This window comes from Trachurus japonicus, chromosome 8 (genome assembly GCF_045865225.1).
Source record: "Trachurus japonicus isolate A0001 chromosome 8, Traja_1.0".
NCBI classification, from domain to species: Eukaryota; Metazoa; Chordata; class Actinopteri; order Carangiformes; family Carangidae; genus Trachurus; species Trachurus japonicus.
The window spans coordinates 2,996,116-3,011,369 of NC_140914.1; the positions used below are offsets into that span (position 1 = coordinate 2,996,116).

At 45.0% G+C, this 15,254-nt stretch overlaps 2 protein-coding genes and 1 long non-coding RNA gene across 4 annotated transcripts in view; all 3 read left to right on the forward strand.

Moving 5' to 3' along the window:
• Positions 1-15,254, forward strand: part of LOC146982330 (uncharacterized) — a 420,172-nt gene that overhangs the window by 187,879 nt on the left and 217,039 nt on the right. The gene's annotated exons all lie outside the window — the stretch shown is intronic.
• Positions 1,692-4,527, forward strand: LOC146982336 (uncharacterized). 2 transcript variants are annotated; one of them, XR_015036248.1, is made up of 4 exons: positions 1,692-2,046; positions 2,162-2,243; positions 3,258-3,693; positions 3,799-4,527. It is a non-coding gene; the product is annotated as an uncharacterized LOC146982336 (long non-coding RNA). The 2 variants fall into 2 exon arrangements; XR_015036249.1 differs by lacking the exon at positions 2,162-2,243 and having other exon boundaries at positions 1,694-2,046.
• LOC146982337 (protein NLRC3-like) lies at positions 9,648-12,003 on the forward strand. Its single transcript, XM_085783331.1, has 2 exons — positions 9,648-11,531; positions 11,826-12,003. The coding sequence occupies exons 1-2, from the start codon at positions 9,811-9,813 to the stop codon at positions 12,001-12,003; spliced, it is 1,899 nt and encodes a 632-aa protein (XP_085639457.1). The 5' UTR covers positions 9,648-9,810.

Sequence of the window (15,254 nt, forward strand, 5' to 3'; positions counted from 1 at the left end):
CAGATAGGATTCAGAGTTCAGCTGTTGAATTTAATCATACCACCCTCTATTGATCAAGACAGAAACATAATTTTACATCACTTATTGTGATGTTAGATAAAAGACTTGTAACTTGTTACAGGGAGAGTCCTGTAAACCGTTATCTCTTGTTTATGACAGATAAGACTACACAAATACACACATCCTAACATCGTATATGATAATCCATAGATCCACTGATTGATTATCAAAGGCTTCATTGAAAACAAATGCACACGACCGAGAGGAGGGTTAGCAAAACAGAGGAGAAGTGACGACTACTGCTGGTCAGATGTAAACAGGAAGTCATTGTCAAACCCATCATATTTTCTCATATTAATTAATTCAGACTAAATATATAAATGTTTCTAAAAAAGCTATACCTGTATTCTGCACCCCTCTAAACGCCCCGTGGATGTATTATTTTTGAAGAAATAAAGCTTTTAATAATTCAACCTTTAACTTTAACCTTAGCTGCTGAATCTGAAGCTAACGTCAGTGTTTCTGGTTTCCCTCTCAGACTGACTGAAGTCCTGAAGATGAGTGTTAATGTGGAGGAAGAGGAGGACGGACCAGAGTCTCCAGGATCCACCTGTCCGTCTCTGAAGAGTGACCAGTCCAAAGGAAATCCTCCAGAATTCAGTCCTGGACCTGGACCTGGATCCACCTGTCCGTCTCTAAAGAGTGACCGGTCCAAAGGAAATCCTCCAGAATTCAGTCCTGGACCTGGACCTGGATCCACCTGTCCGTCTCTAAAGAGTGACCGGTCCAAAGGAAATCCTCCAGAATTCAGTCCTGGACCTGGACCTGGATCCACCTGTCCGTCTCTAAAGAGTGACCGGTCCAAAGGAAATCCTCCAGAATTCAGTCCTGAACCTGGACCTGGAGCGTCAGACTCCCGGTAAGAGACCTCTTCCAGCCTCTTTACCAGTGTTGAGTGTGTTGAGGTCCTGCAGCTCATAAGCCCTGTTTCCAGCATGCGGTACGGTACGGGTCGGTAGGCTATGCTTATTTCAGCGTTTCAACTACCATGGAACTACTGTTACCATGGTACCCGTTACCATGGAACCGTACTGGTCCCATGGTAGGCCTATCCGTTACCATAGCCGTTTCTCAATATGCGTTCTTCTCCGTACTTCTGTTCTTGTGGACTTGAGAAACGTCATCAGCGTCGGACCAAGTACTGTTCCAATTCAAAGTTCGCATCTGGCCAAGTACGGTCAAATACCCCGGATGTGTTCTTGCCCCGCCCATTTCACCGAGGATGCATCGGAGGAGACTTGTGTGGACTTTGGGTAGTCACGTATCCCAGAATGCATTTCGATAAAGCAATGGCGGAGGAGAAGACGCACAATTGTAAGTTAACGTTAGAAGTTTTGAAATTCTACTGTTTTGGGGTGAATAAATGTTTTTATGTATTTTTGCGGGAACGTCGTTTTTACAACTTCAAATCGGTGCTGTGGGTGATTTATTACTGTAGCACGTAGTTTTTATTCCGACGTTTTCGCCGCTAACGGCTATCACGGCTAGCTACCTCGCTAGCCGCTAGCAAGTTGGCCCGGGCACTTAGCATTACTGCTACCCCGCCGATGACTGCCTTGTCCCGGCGTGACCCTCTGAAATCAGCCGCCCGCTGGTTATGTATCGTTGAAGTGGTAAAACGTGACCGTTCACTTTGCATTTAATGGGTAAGTGTCTGAAACTAAATACTTTAGGGTGTTTGATACCGGATTAATTGGTCTGTCTGGTGTGCGAGGGTTTTATTTAAGTTTTATATTTTATTTAACATGAAGAACTTGTCACCGACCAAAACGTGTAACGTTATCCGCTCATACTCCCTGTTGTTCCCTATTAGTTTGACTAGTTAAACACATCAGAAGTGTAAAAACGTATGGTATTGTGCATTAAATCTGTCGACCGTAATTTCTTTCAAGGGACAGCTGAGCAGACCCGGGCCCTCATTAAATGGCGGTCCGAAAACGAGGCCCTCTTCACGGGGAGGAAAAACTCGGCGAGGGAGGGATGGGAGTGAGTATAATATATTCATCATTGCCTGTGTATCTGGGGAAGGGTTCGACTTTGCCGGTCTTAAACCATATTATGGAGGGAGTATGCCATTAAATGTATTTATGTATTTTTCAAGGGACTTTGTTAAAATCTGTGGCCTGCCCATCACCGCCAAACAGGCGAAAAAGAAATGGAACAATCTGAAGGACAAATATAAGGTACCTTTGATATATTTGCGTTTAATATGGTGATGGAAAGCTCTGGATTTTTTTATTTTCTTTTAATTTACAATTACATAATTTGAATTTTTCAGGTCATAAATTAAACCAAAGACTTTCAGTGTCACAATGTAATGATTAATAACTTATTTATAGGAGTTAAAAGACCCACCAGCGGGCAAAGGGGTAGAGGCCGGGAGTGTGACCGCTGCCACCTGGCAGTGGTACAGCCTGATGGACGCTGCACTCCAGGGGCAGCATGCCATCAACCCGCCCCTGGTTGTAGCCAGTGCCACGCCAGGTGGCGCGGTCAGCAGCACCCCGGCCTCTACCTCTGCAGAGGAAGAGGCAGGAGGAGAGGACGTAAGAGGAGAGAGGAGCACAGGAAGAAAGAGGAAGAGAGAGGGTGAAATATTGGACTTTTTAAAGGCACGAGCAGAGAGAGAGGATGAGAGAGAGAGAGAGGCCATGGTGAGGGAGGAGGAGAGGGAGAGAGCAGCAGCCGATAGGGCCGAGAGGTACCTCTCGCTCTTTGAGAGGCTTGTGAATAAGTTTTAGTTGTAGTAATATTTTATTTTGTTTGTGTTCTGTTCTTGTATTATTAAATTTTTTGAATGTTTAGGATGTGTTTAAGACGATTCTTATTTAAGCGATACTGTACATATTCACAACAAAAACAAAATAGTAGTGTGTAATTATTTACATTTATCCAAAAAGAACATTGGATAGACAACATATATACAATTATTTACAGTTGTGTTTATATTAGAATGAACCAAAAAAAGATTAAACAAAACCGATTACATTGAAAAGAGAAAAGAAAAAATACCAATAGTTATTTACAGTAATTTCATTTCATTGATTAGGGCCAATTTAAATTTGGGATATCCAGAAAAAAATACATAAAACATATTTACATAGTTTACATATTTACACCTATACAATTTAAATTAATCTGATTCACACAATATATACATTGACATCTAACATATTTACATATTTACACACTCCCAGGTGAACATGACTACATCTAGAGAGCCAGAGTGAATATTTACTCTCTAGATGTAGTCATGTTCACCCAGACATGCAGGCAGGTCACGAGGAGCAGAGAGCTGGGCAGCCAGACGTCCTCGGACCTCCCTCCCGGACAGGCCCCTTTCGTCCCCCTCTCCATTGCCCGGACCATCTCCGCCGTCTGGGACCTCCGCCATCTCTCCCTCATCCTCATCCTGCTCCTGCTCCTCCTCCAGGATGTCATGGGCTGCCACACAGATGTTGTGGAGGATGCAGCAGGCACCAACCACCTTTGGGGCGAACACCGGCCGGATCTCCAGGGCCCTCAGAAAAATTGAGCGCCACCTCGTCTTGAGGATCCCAAAGGTCCGCTCAATGACATTTCTGGCCCTCACGTGGTGCCTGTTGTAGCGGGCTTCAACTTGGGCTATTCAAGGTTAGAAAGAAATATTTAAATGTAAAATGTGAAAATGTATAATGTAATTCAAAGTCACCAAATTGTCTGTGTGTGTGTCGGTGTGTGTTTTCTTACTTGCTACAGGCTGGCGATAAGGCGTCATTAGGGCCACAGGGCGCTGCAGGCATGGGTACCCTCCATCTCCCAGCAGAAAGTACCCAGCTGGTGGATACAGGGCCTGGTGGTAGAAGGGTGACCTCCGGAGGACCAGTGCATCGTGCACTGACCCTGGCTGACCCACATAAATGTCAAGAAAAGAGCCTTTGGCATCACACATTCCCTGGAGGATTATGGAGGGGAAGAGCTTTCTATTAATGTAGCTCCTTTTTTGTGGCTCTGCAGGAGGAACAATTCGGATATGGCACCCGTCGATGGCACCAGCAGCAGCCTGAAATGCCTCATGCCCGGCAACCAGCGCGAAGGCAGCTCCCACCTCTGCCATCTGCTCAGCCCTGGGGAAGTGGATGACTCTGGGCAGGATGGTCATCATGTTATCCACAACCCTGTGCACAATCCTGCACACAGTGGCCAGCGGTACTGAGAAGACGTCGGAGGTGACCCGGTACGACGCTCCACAGGCGAGCCAGTAGAGCGTCACCAGCACCTCCAGCTCATGGCTCCATCCATGGCTCTTCTCCCGGGGCAACATCTGGAGCAGCATGGTGATGCTGTCCCTGGAGAGCCTCAACGCTGGCTTCACCTCTGCCCCGGAAAAGAAAGTGGCCAGGATAGGCACCTGGTCATTCACCTGTGCATAAATACGCACAGGGCCTTGCGAGTCCTGAGGAGGAGATATTCAATTTATTAGTTATTTATTATGATATTGTAGTCATCTATTTATTATTAAGTCTGTTTTTAATCATGCGTTTATTATGATGAATTCCCTTTTTTATCATCTATTTATTATGAATTCTGTATTTAATCTATTTATTATTGTTTTGTATTTAATATTTATTGAATATGTATTTATTAAATTGTATTGAATGACAAATGTCAATCATTTATAGACATTTATCTGAAGTTTGCTTAACTCCATATTCAGTTGCTAAAGCTGTACAAGATATTTCAGACTGAATATCAACATCTTCATGTTTGAGTGCTAAGACAGAGGACAGGTAAGTGTGTAGGGCTGAGGGTTATTAAGTAGTAAAAGTACAGGGACCTACATAGGCTTACAATAAACAACCTTTAAGACTTGAAATTGTATGCATTATATAGTTAAGTAAATAAACCTATAGGCAAGGCAAGGCAAGGCAATTTTATTTGTATAGCCCGTTTTTACAAACAGTTTGTCTCAAAGGGCTTTACATGGCATCGTAACAACATCCTCTGTCCTTAGACCCTATAGGTGTTGTAATTCAACATGACAGCAATTAAAGAAAAATTATGTAATTATTTTTTAAAATTAGCACTAAATAAAATATTATATTACACAAACTAACCAATCCAGAGAGATATGCCAGGATGACACGCCTCCTCCTTGACCGTCGCCGAATGGCGGCTCTCCTCCGGCGGATGCTCCTCCTCAAGCGGTCCGCTTCCTCTTCCGCTTCGGCGTACATCGCCCCGGCGATGAAAATAGCGGCCAACTGTGCCATATGTCGTCAATTTGACAACTAACACAACAACAATAACAATAACAGTCTAAAGAACTAAATAAATAGATGATAAGCTATCCAATTTCCGCTACGTCACTGCTCTGTCCATTACAACAATAAAACCCACAATATTTTCCCGCCACTCTCCCTTTATATAGGCAATTTTCTGAAATTTTATATTCATATTTGTATAAAAAGAATACTATATTATATCCGCACATACTCTATAATAAAATATACAAATGAAACCGAGTTGTTTTTTATTGTGTTTATTTTTTTTTTAATCAGTGAAAATAACCGGAAGTTGAAGTGCCGAAACGAGCGAAGACGATGACGTCATCAAGTACGTTCCTGTTCCAATTTCAGAAAGACCGTCCTCCCGTTCTCCCGTTCTCCCGTCCCCCGGGAGTTCGTTCTTCCAACTGAACTCCACAAGTCCAGACTCCCGGAGTTCACAAGTTCGAACTTGGCGTACTGGGTATTGAGAAACGGCTTATGTTTGTAACCCTTCTAGTTGGGGTACCGAGCACACAGGATCGGTTCCCTTGGGGAGGAGCCAAAGCACTGCGAGCTGGTGATTGGTCGAGCATATGGCGTTATCGTATAGAGGGATTACCAGCCTACGTCACTGACGTTCTACTGCGCATGTCGCCTGCAGAAAGAGAGCAGCAAGAGCCGTGATCATGTCTTTTTGTGCTGTTAGTTGCACTAATTGTTTTGATAAAAATAACCAAAACGCGCAAAATTTACAGAATAGCGCCAACTCGCACCCCTTTCAAGGCAACAAGAGAGAAAATAGTACATTGGCGATTCATTTCGAGCAATATAACGTGTTAGATACGTTACAGTCTATGTTTGAATGGTGATAAAGCTAGATATGCCCACAGGCACAGCTGTAACTGCAGCGAATTGAGTTGTGAAATGTTTACTACGACAGTGACTGAAGACGAGGTCACATACTAATGGAAAGCAAGCTGACATTAATTAACGTTAAGCTATATTGTTTTAAATTACCGGTACATACTCAGTGGTGCACGTAACGTTACAGTTACGTTATGCAGTTGTTCCAGACTTTAGACAGGTCCGTCCTCTTCCCTCGTCTCTGACCAGGCAGCAGCTCAGTCCTCACAGACACTGAGTTTTGTAATCGTGTATTTTCCTGAACATGATTGTCTGTTAAATATCTGTAGGTAACGCAAGGGATGCACAGTGTTGTTTTTACCGCTGACCGACGCCGTGCTGTGAGTGTCCGTGGTTTGTCCCGTGGCTGAGTTGCCGTGGCCGCGGTACAAACTCGATCCTCCGTCCTGACGTTTTGTTTTTTTTTCCTGCCGTTATAAAACTATAAAACCGTCTATGTATAAAACACACACTACATCAGTAGGTGATAAACTGTTGTGGTAGGCTGACAACATCGCTAGCTAACACCGCTTTTACTACACTAGATCCATAGAGGTAACCATGACAACCGGTTCTTTCTGCAGTCAGGTTGCGCACGCATCCTGATTTGTTGGTAAACAGATAATCCCTCTATAGAGCGACGGCCATCTGCAGCACAACAACACAGAAAAAGTCCACTGTGGTGCCGTTAAAACTAGGGCTGTCAGTTTAACGCGTTAGAAAAATTAACGCAATTAATTCTGAGTGGCAATTCAATGCGCGAGCACTTTAAATTTGGCCCATTGAATGACCCTGGCTAGTTTGGAAGTGGCATGTCACGGTAGCATAGCACCGAGGAACTTGTCCGGACGTGTTGGTCACTTCCCACCTGCGTCGCTGGTCAAAGCAGGTGACAACAGACTGACCGACATGGACGCGACTCACAGCCCGGACGCACTGCCCACGGAAGCGGAGCGGGAGCAGCGCGCATCCTCACAGACGCTTGGCTGCACAGAGAGCTGCTACTCCTGCTCTCTCCCTGCCGGTCAAACATCAACTCCACTCGCATCTCTACCCGTCTGTACTCGGTTTTCACACACACAGGTCTGTTTCTAGCTCTGTATGGATGGATGTGTGTGTCTCGCGTGCAGATGCAACTGACAAATAGACGGACAAGCAACAACTTAATTAATCATCATTTAATTATTTTATTTTGAAAATTGACCTGATTCTCTCGTCTTTTCTGAGCCCGAATTCCTGTCTGGTACGATCTGGTCTATCCAGCTTGACAACAGCGCTCGCGGCTCGTGTGAAAAATAGAACAGACGGCGAACTGAAGCGCTGCAGCGGCGCCTCACAACCCGAGATGTGCGGCCAGTCAGAGAGGGCCGCCGAAGCGCCGCGTCCCTGCAGTTCACACCAGACGCTGATTTCTCTGCGGCGGTCGCAAGCGCCTCTGCTCCTCAGCTGTTGTTTACTCACATAGAGCTGTTTTTTTTACATCATGGATAAATAAATAACCTAATATAGTGTGCTGTGGGTCAAACAACTCCCTCCACTTCGTCTCTGCCACTTCGTCATCGTCTCTGCCTCTCTCTCTCGCTCTTTCCCTGTTTGTTTGTGTGTTTTGTGTGTGTGATCTGAAACTGCCTCCGCTCCAGGGCGCTGCGCTTCGGTTCCTCACCTGACCTGGGATGTGCCTAACCATTTTCTTTTAAATTTAATTTATGAAACACACTTCACCAATAAAAATGTGGATTTCAAATCTTCTCTTCTAGGTTTATTCAATTGATTAGTCATGCAATACAATTTTGTAATGTCCTAGAATTTGAATTCTTTATTTGGGTAACTTTAGCAGATATAAGATTAAAATGCGATTAATTAGATTAATTAATTACAAATTCTATAATTAATTAATTAATTTTTTTAATCGCCTGACAGCCCTAGTTAAAACGTCACTTTATTAATTTTTTTATGTTTTTTCATGCAAGAAAGTCACAGTTTAGAGTCCTGATCTGTGGTCAGTTTATCCAACTGACGTCTGTTTGGAAGTTTGCTCCGAGGTTTTGGGAGAAGTTCAGAGCTACCTGGTAGCAGCCAACGGGAGCTACCTCGCTGCTCGGCTCATCTCAGAGGCAGCGGCCGGCTGAGGTGATCGACCGGTCAGCTTACGTCGTTATCTCGGTGGAGAAAGCGAGCAGAGTAATTTATGGTCTCATTGATTAGTTTGTGTAAATGAAAAGTGAAGCTTCAGGTGTGTGCTGGTCAGAGGAGCAGCGCTGACTCTGAGCCAGTGTCGCTACATAAGTCGACGTAGTGACGCTTGGACACGCACTCCGCCTACCGCTGAATGTCTCCTTTATACAATGGAAACACAAAGCTGACCATATCCGACCCGAGCCGTACCCGTACCGATCCGTACTGTGCCGTACCGTACTGACAGTGACTGTGAGTCAACAGGAACTGGTTCTTGTGGTTGATCAGTGTCTTCATACTAACTGCTCAGGTCTCTTCATGTTTCTTGTGAACTGATCTGATGAAAGAACATCTGGACTTGTTCCTCCTCCATGTTCTTCCTGCAGCTGATCAACATGAGCTTTAAAGACGTGGCTGATTCCAGGTGGTTTGGTGAACGTTGATGAGCTGGTTTCTAACAGAGTTTACAGCAGTTTGCAGGATCATTTTACAGCCTGAATGATGAGTTTCACATGCCAGAGCTTCACTGTAGACACTGTCTGAGCAGCAGCATCTGGATTTGTTCACAGAGATGATGTCTAATGAGTCAGGAAACAAGATTCTTCAGTGAAGGGACTAAATGCAGTAAATGGAGTCAGTGAAGGTTGAAGCCTGAGTCAGAGAGAAACCAGGAACCAGATCCATCAGACAGATCAGAGATGTGGAGCTGAGACTGTGACATGTTGTTGATCCAGAAATGTCTTGACAGAGAGAAGAGGAGTGGTGTCTCTGACGTCCTGAAGGATCATGGACAAAGACCCAGAACCAGAGGTGAGCTGCAGACAGCCAATCAGAGCAGCTGTGGACAAAGTGAGACTGAACATCTGTCTGCTGATGTGGTCATTAGTGAAACCAGGACCTGTTGTTTTCTCCAGAGTCATTGTTCCATCACACAGCACTGACATTTAAGATGATGATTCAAACCTTCTCTTTGTTGTCTGTAGTTTTTCTGTAGCTGATGAAAATAATCTGATCAGATTGTCAGACTCTCTGTCTTCAGTCTGACTCTGTCTCTTCTCTCTCAGCAGATGGTGGTCTGCAGGAGGTTTTAGATCAACATAAGATCAGTCTGAGGAGCAGATGTGAACGAGTGACTGAAGGAACTGAGGGAACAGGAAGTGGAACAGGAAGTGGAACCGGAAGTGGAACCCTCCTCAACAGGATCTACACTGAGCTCTACATCACAGAGGGACAGAGTGAAGAGGTTAATACCCAACATGAGGTGAGACAGCTGGAGACAACGTCCAAGAAGAAGACCCTCCATGACACTACAATCAAGTGCAACGACATCTTTAAAGACTTACCTGTCCAACAGAGAGAGGACGTCTCTAGGGTCTCACCTGTCCAACAGAGAGACAAAGTCTTTAAAAACTTTTTTGTCAAAATGAGACACAAGTTCTCTAAATATTTGCATCTTCAACAGAGAGAGGACCTCTCTGCAGTCTCACCTGTCCAACAGAGACCCATCAGAGTGGTTCTGACCAACGGCGTCGCTGGCGTTGGAAAAACCTTCTCGGTGCAGAAGTTCACTCTGGACTGGGCCGAGGGCTTGGAGAACCAAGATGTCAGTCTGCTGGTTCTGCTTTCGTTCAGGGAGCTGAACCTGATCAGAGATCAGCGGTTGAGTCTTCTCAGGCTGCTCCATGTTTTCCATCCAACATTACAGAAGGTCACAGCAGAGCAGCTGGCTGTCTGTAAACTTCTCTTCATCTTTGACGGCCTGGATGAAAGCCGACTGTCACTGGACTTCAACAACAGGGAGGTTGTGTCTGATGTCACACAGACGTCATCAGTCAACGTGCTGCTGACAAACCTCATCCGGGGGAATCTGCTTCCCTCGGCTCTGGTCTGGATCACCTCCAGACCTGCAGCAGCCAATCAGATCCCTCCTACATGTGTTGACAGGGTAACAGAGGTCCGAGGCTTCACTGACGCCCAGATGGAGGAGTACTTCAGGAGGAGGTCCAGTGATGAAGATCTGTCCAGAAGAATCATCTCACACATCAAGAAGTCCAGGACCCTCCACATCATGTGTCAAGTCCCAGTCTTCTGCTGGATCAGTGCTACAGTTCTGGAGCACATGTTGACCACAGACCAGAGAGGAGAGCTGCCCAAGACCACGACGGACCTGTTCTCACACTTCCTGCTGGTCCAGACAAAGAGGAAGAAGAACAAGTATGGTGAAGGACATGAGACGAGTCCACAGGAGCTGACGGAGGCCGACAGGGAAGTTCTTCTGAAGCTGGGGAGGCTGGCGTTTGAACAGCTGGAGGAAGGAAACATCATGTTCTACCAAGAAGACCTGGAGCAGTGTGGTCTGGATGTCACAGAGGCCTTGGTGAACTCAGGACTCTGTACTGAGATCTTCAAAAGAGAGAGTGTGATCTTCCAGAAAACAGTCTACTCCTTTGTTCATCTGAGTGTTCAGGAGTTTCTGGCTGCAGTCTACATGTTCCACTGTTTCACCAACAGGAACACACAGGTCCTGGAGGACTTCCTGAGAAAACAAGACGAGGAACTTGACTACAGTGAAGAAGAAGAAGAAGAAGAAGAAGATGAAAAGGAAGAAGAAGACATACGATTTTCTGATAATGGTCGAGATTTAACCCTGGTTGTCTTCCTGAAGAGAGCCATGCAGAAATCCCTCCGCAGTAGAAACGGTCACCTGGACCTGTTTGTTCGCTTCCTTCATGGCCTCTCTCTGGAGTCCAACCAGAGGCTGTTAGGAGGTCTGCTGGGTCAGACAGACAACAGTCCAGAAACCATCCAGAGAACCATCAACAACCTCAAGGAGATGGAGACTGATGACAGTCAACACAGATATTACAGGAATGACCGTGATAAAATCTCTCCTGACAGAAGCATCAACATCTTCCACTGTCTGACGGAGATGAAGGACCAGTCAGTTCATCAGGAGATCCAACAGTTCCTGGAGTCAGAGAACAGATCAAAGAAGGAACTCTCTTTGATCCAGTGTTCAGCTCTGGCCTACATGCTGCAGATGTCAGAGCAGGTTCTGGACCAGTTGGACCTGGAGAAGTACAGGACATCAGCTCAGGGACGAATGAGACTGATCCCAGCTGTGAGGAACTGCAGGAAGGCTGAGTGAGTCCAGACATGATCAATAACACCATCAATTAGTTCTACACACACACACACACACACACACACACACACACACACACACACACACAGTGTTAGATGATTCTCATTAGTGAGAATGGGTTTTTCCAGCCCAGCCCTGATGAGGATTATTGTTTCATGTCCAACACAAAGAGAGAAGATGAACTGAACCAGAGTGTGAAGAGCACATGTTGATCACATGATGACATGTTGTGTGTGTTTAGTACAAATTGTCTGATTTTACTCTCACACATTTTGTTTCTTCTCTAATCACAGACTTGGTGGTTGTGGACTCTCAGAGGTTCACTATGAAGTCGTTGCCTCAGCTCTGAAGTCCAGCCCCTCCCACCTGAGACACCTGGATCTGAGAGGAAACAACCTGGATGATTCATCAGTGAAGCTTCTGTGTGTTGGACTGGAGAGTCCAAACTGTAGACTGGAGACTCTGAGGTGAGTTCACTGACTGGAGCTGTTGTAGTTGTTTGAAGCTTCAGCTTCTCATTGGTTCATACATGTCAGGATTTGTGTGTGACGATTTTTCCCAAGAAGCTGAAGAGAGAAAACAGTTGAGATGAGTCCAGAGAGAAGAAGGTGAGAGCAGTCGTAGTGTTTGTGATTCAAAGCAGCAGAGAACGAGCTCAGCTTCTACAACTGTTGTTTTCAACTCAGACACTTGTTGTTGAAGCAACGTGCAGCACTGATCTGAGAGCAGATGTTGAGTTGTGGTCAGAAACACAGCAGCTGGTGGATGTTGTGGAGCTGACAGAACCATGGGAGGAAGCATGAGAGGAAGCAGCTGAGATCCACAGAGCTGGCAGCAGAGGCAGAGGAGGCTGGAAAGCTGCGCTCCAGTGGAGGCTGGCTGTAGGGAGCTGTTGGCAGCTAAAGTCTGCTCCCTGGTAGCTCAACTGGCTGGGAGAGGCTGGAGTGTGAAGCAGGAAGTGAAGAGCACGGCACACACTGCAGCCACTTCCTGTCAATGACTGTGAATGCTGAGAATCAAGGTGAGACAGGTGAGAGCAGAGCTGCTAGTGTTGGTCTTGTTGCTGCTGACATGAAGCAGCTGCAGAGGCTCAGCTGGTTTGTTTGGAGGCTCACCAAGATGGGCTGAAGGTTGTTGCTTCATGTGGCGGCTCAGGCTCAGAGTGTTGACTCAGTGCTTGGCTGAGGGCAGGAGTCAGAGGCAGCTCAAAGTGACAGCTGAGCTTCTTGAAAGTGGGCTTGTGTGAGCTGTTGAACACAGTCAGTGTGTTAGCAGAGCAGAGCAGCAGCACAGAAGCTGAGTGATGAGCTGCTGTGGACGGGCTCGCCACAAACAACCTGCTTCACACACTTTCATAACGCCCACGGAGAAAAGCTGACCACGTCGTTCTGAAGATTGTCACAACTTGATGTTGCTGTCAAACAGCCCTGAACTCTGGAGCCGTGTTTGTCGGCCATTGAAGCGGCGTATCGCTACGCACACGCGCACTATGACGCACACTGTATGAGTGCAGATGAGCTGCTGGAGTGAGAAGGAGCTCAGTGACAGAGTCTCTGAGAAATGTGGCTGCACAACATGAGTTTGTCTGGATGGAGCCACAGGTGGAGCTGACAGGTGAAGAGGCGGAGTCACTGCGTCTGTGTTGAAGCAGCAGCAGCTTCTCATGAATATTAATGAGCTGTTTTCTCTCTGTCACTGTTTAACCTGCTTCCTGTTGCTTCAGCTGTTGCACTTTGATTTTCTAAACTTGTTCTTTCTGAAGCTTCTTCAGCTCTGAACAGATGATGAGACACTGAACGCTGTCAACAAGGAGCTTTGTCCTCAACTCACTGCTTTTATTCTTTATTCAGATTGGAGAACTGCAGGTTGTCAGAGATCAGCTGTACTTCTCTGGGCTCAGCTCTGAAGTCCAACCCCTCCCACCTGAGACACCTGGACCTGAGCAGAAACAACCTGCAGGATTCAGGAGTGAAGGATCTGAGTGGTTTTCTGGAGAGTCCAGACTGTAGACTGGAGACTCTGAGGTCAGTTCACTGACTGTTGTATCTGATCCACCTGCAGTGGATTAAAGTGAACTTATAAAAATATACTTTCTTCTGAAAACATTGAATAGAAATACATTATTTTCTGTGTTTCTATATTTAGATTTTAATGCATCTTGAGCAGGACATGTCCTAAAAACAAAAAACTCTTCTTCTAAATAATCTGTGACAAATGATGTAAAATGAGTCCAGAAACACAGAGTTGTATTAATTCCTCATTTGAGTCCAGATTTATTTTCCTCTTTATTCAGATTTTTATCAAAAATCAAAGTTACACCACTTGACACTGGGTCAGGCCATCATTGTAAATAAGAACTTGTTCTTAATTGATTCTGCCTGGTTAAATAAAGGTTAAATAAAATAAAAAAATAAATAAAAGGTTTCATCACGTCATTGACCCCTGTGCTGTTAGTTTATTGATTTAACCCTGATACGAGCTGATCAATAAAGTCATTGATAATAATAATAATAATAATAACAGAGAAGAAGAAAATTACAAAGTTGAAGCAGCAGCAGCTTCTCATGAATATTAATGAGCTGTTTTCTCTCTGTCACTGTTTAACCTGCTTCCTGTTGCTTCAGCTGTTGGACTTTGATTTTCTAAACTTGTTCTTTCTGAAGCTTCTTCAGCTCTGAACAGATGATGAGACACTGAACGCTGTCAACAAGGAGCTTTGTCCTCAACTCACTGCTTTTATTCTTTATTCAGATTGTGGGGCTGCAGTTTGTCAGAGATCAGCTGTTCTTCTCTGGGTTCAGCTCTGAAGTCCAACCCCTCCCACCTGAGACACCTGGGCCTGACTGGAAACGACCTGCAGGATTCAGGAGTGAAGGATCTGAGTGGTTTTCTGGAGAGTCCAGACTGTAGACTGGAGACTCTGAGGTCAGTTCACTGACTGTTGCATCCAGTGGCGAACCGTGGACCCAGACACTGGAGTTATCAGAAGTCAACCGAGGACGACTGGGAAAATAATTCACTATAATTGTTGTTGAGGCAAGATTTGAACCAGCAACCTTCAGGTCTCCAGCCCAGCAAGCTAACCACTAGGCTACAGACAGAGACAGTATGTGAGGGGCAAAGAAAACCTTTAATAAGAGGATCACTGGCTTCTGCTTAAAAAAAGAAGTAAGGAAAGTGCAGAAATTAGCCACACCAAGTAAGAAGAGGACTTTTTTGTGACCTGTGACTATTTTTTGGTGAATTAAAATGAATTAAAAAGCACTTAACAGCAAGTTACAAAGTTGAGCTCCTTCTCCTGCTGCTGTGAAAAAAATGCATTGGGCTAAATGAGAGCAGAGAGCTCCCTGGCTGCATTTAAAAAATATTTTAAATTATTATCTAAGTCTCTTTGCATTTTTGACCAGAATTTTAGCCAGAAGAAAAGTGTGGCTACAAAACTGGAGAAAATAATTTGTCTAGAGTTTAATTTGTGGCCATGCTGACAGTTTAACCAGAAAAACTCTAGAATGTTTTTTTGCCTCTCTCCACTCTGACACCACTCTAGCTCTGCTCGTTAGACGCAACACACACACACATTATAAAGCTGAAAAAAATCAGAAAAAGTTAAATATTTGAAAAAGTATAAAAAGTATGAAAAATTTGAATACATCCGATAAATTCCAGAAAAAGCTGCACGTTTTGATATATGAATTGTTGAAATAGCACAAAGTATGAAGGAC

What these genes read in the sequence shown, in the direction of transcription:
- LOC146982337 (XM_085783331.1), top strand. Translation starts at nt 9,811, where the DNA reads ATGAGACACAAGTTCTCTAAATATTTGCATCTTCAACAGAGAGAGGAC. An exon ending in AGGAACTGCAGGAAGGCTGA is followed by an intron (nt 11,532 to 11,825) that starts GTGAGTCCAGAC and finishes CTCTAATCACAG; the next exon opens with ACTTGGTGGTTGTGGACTCT.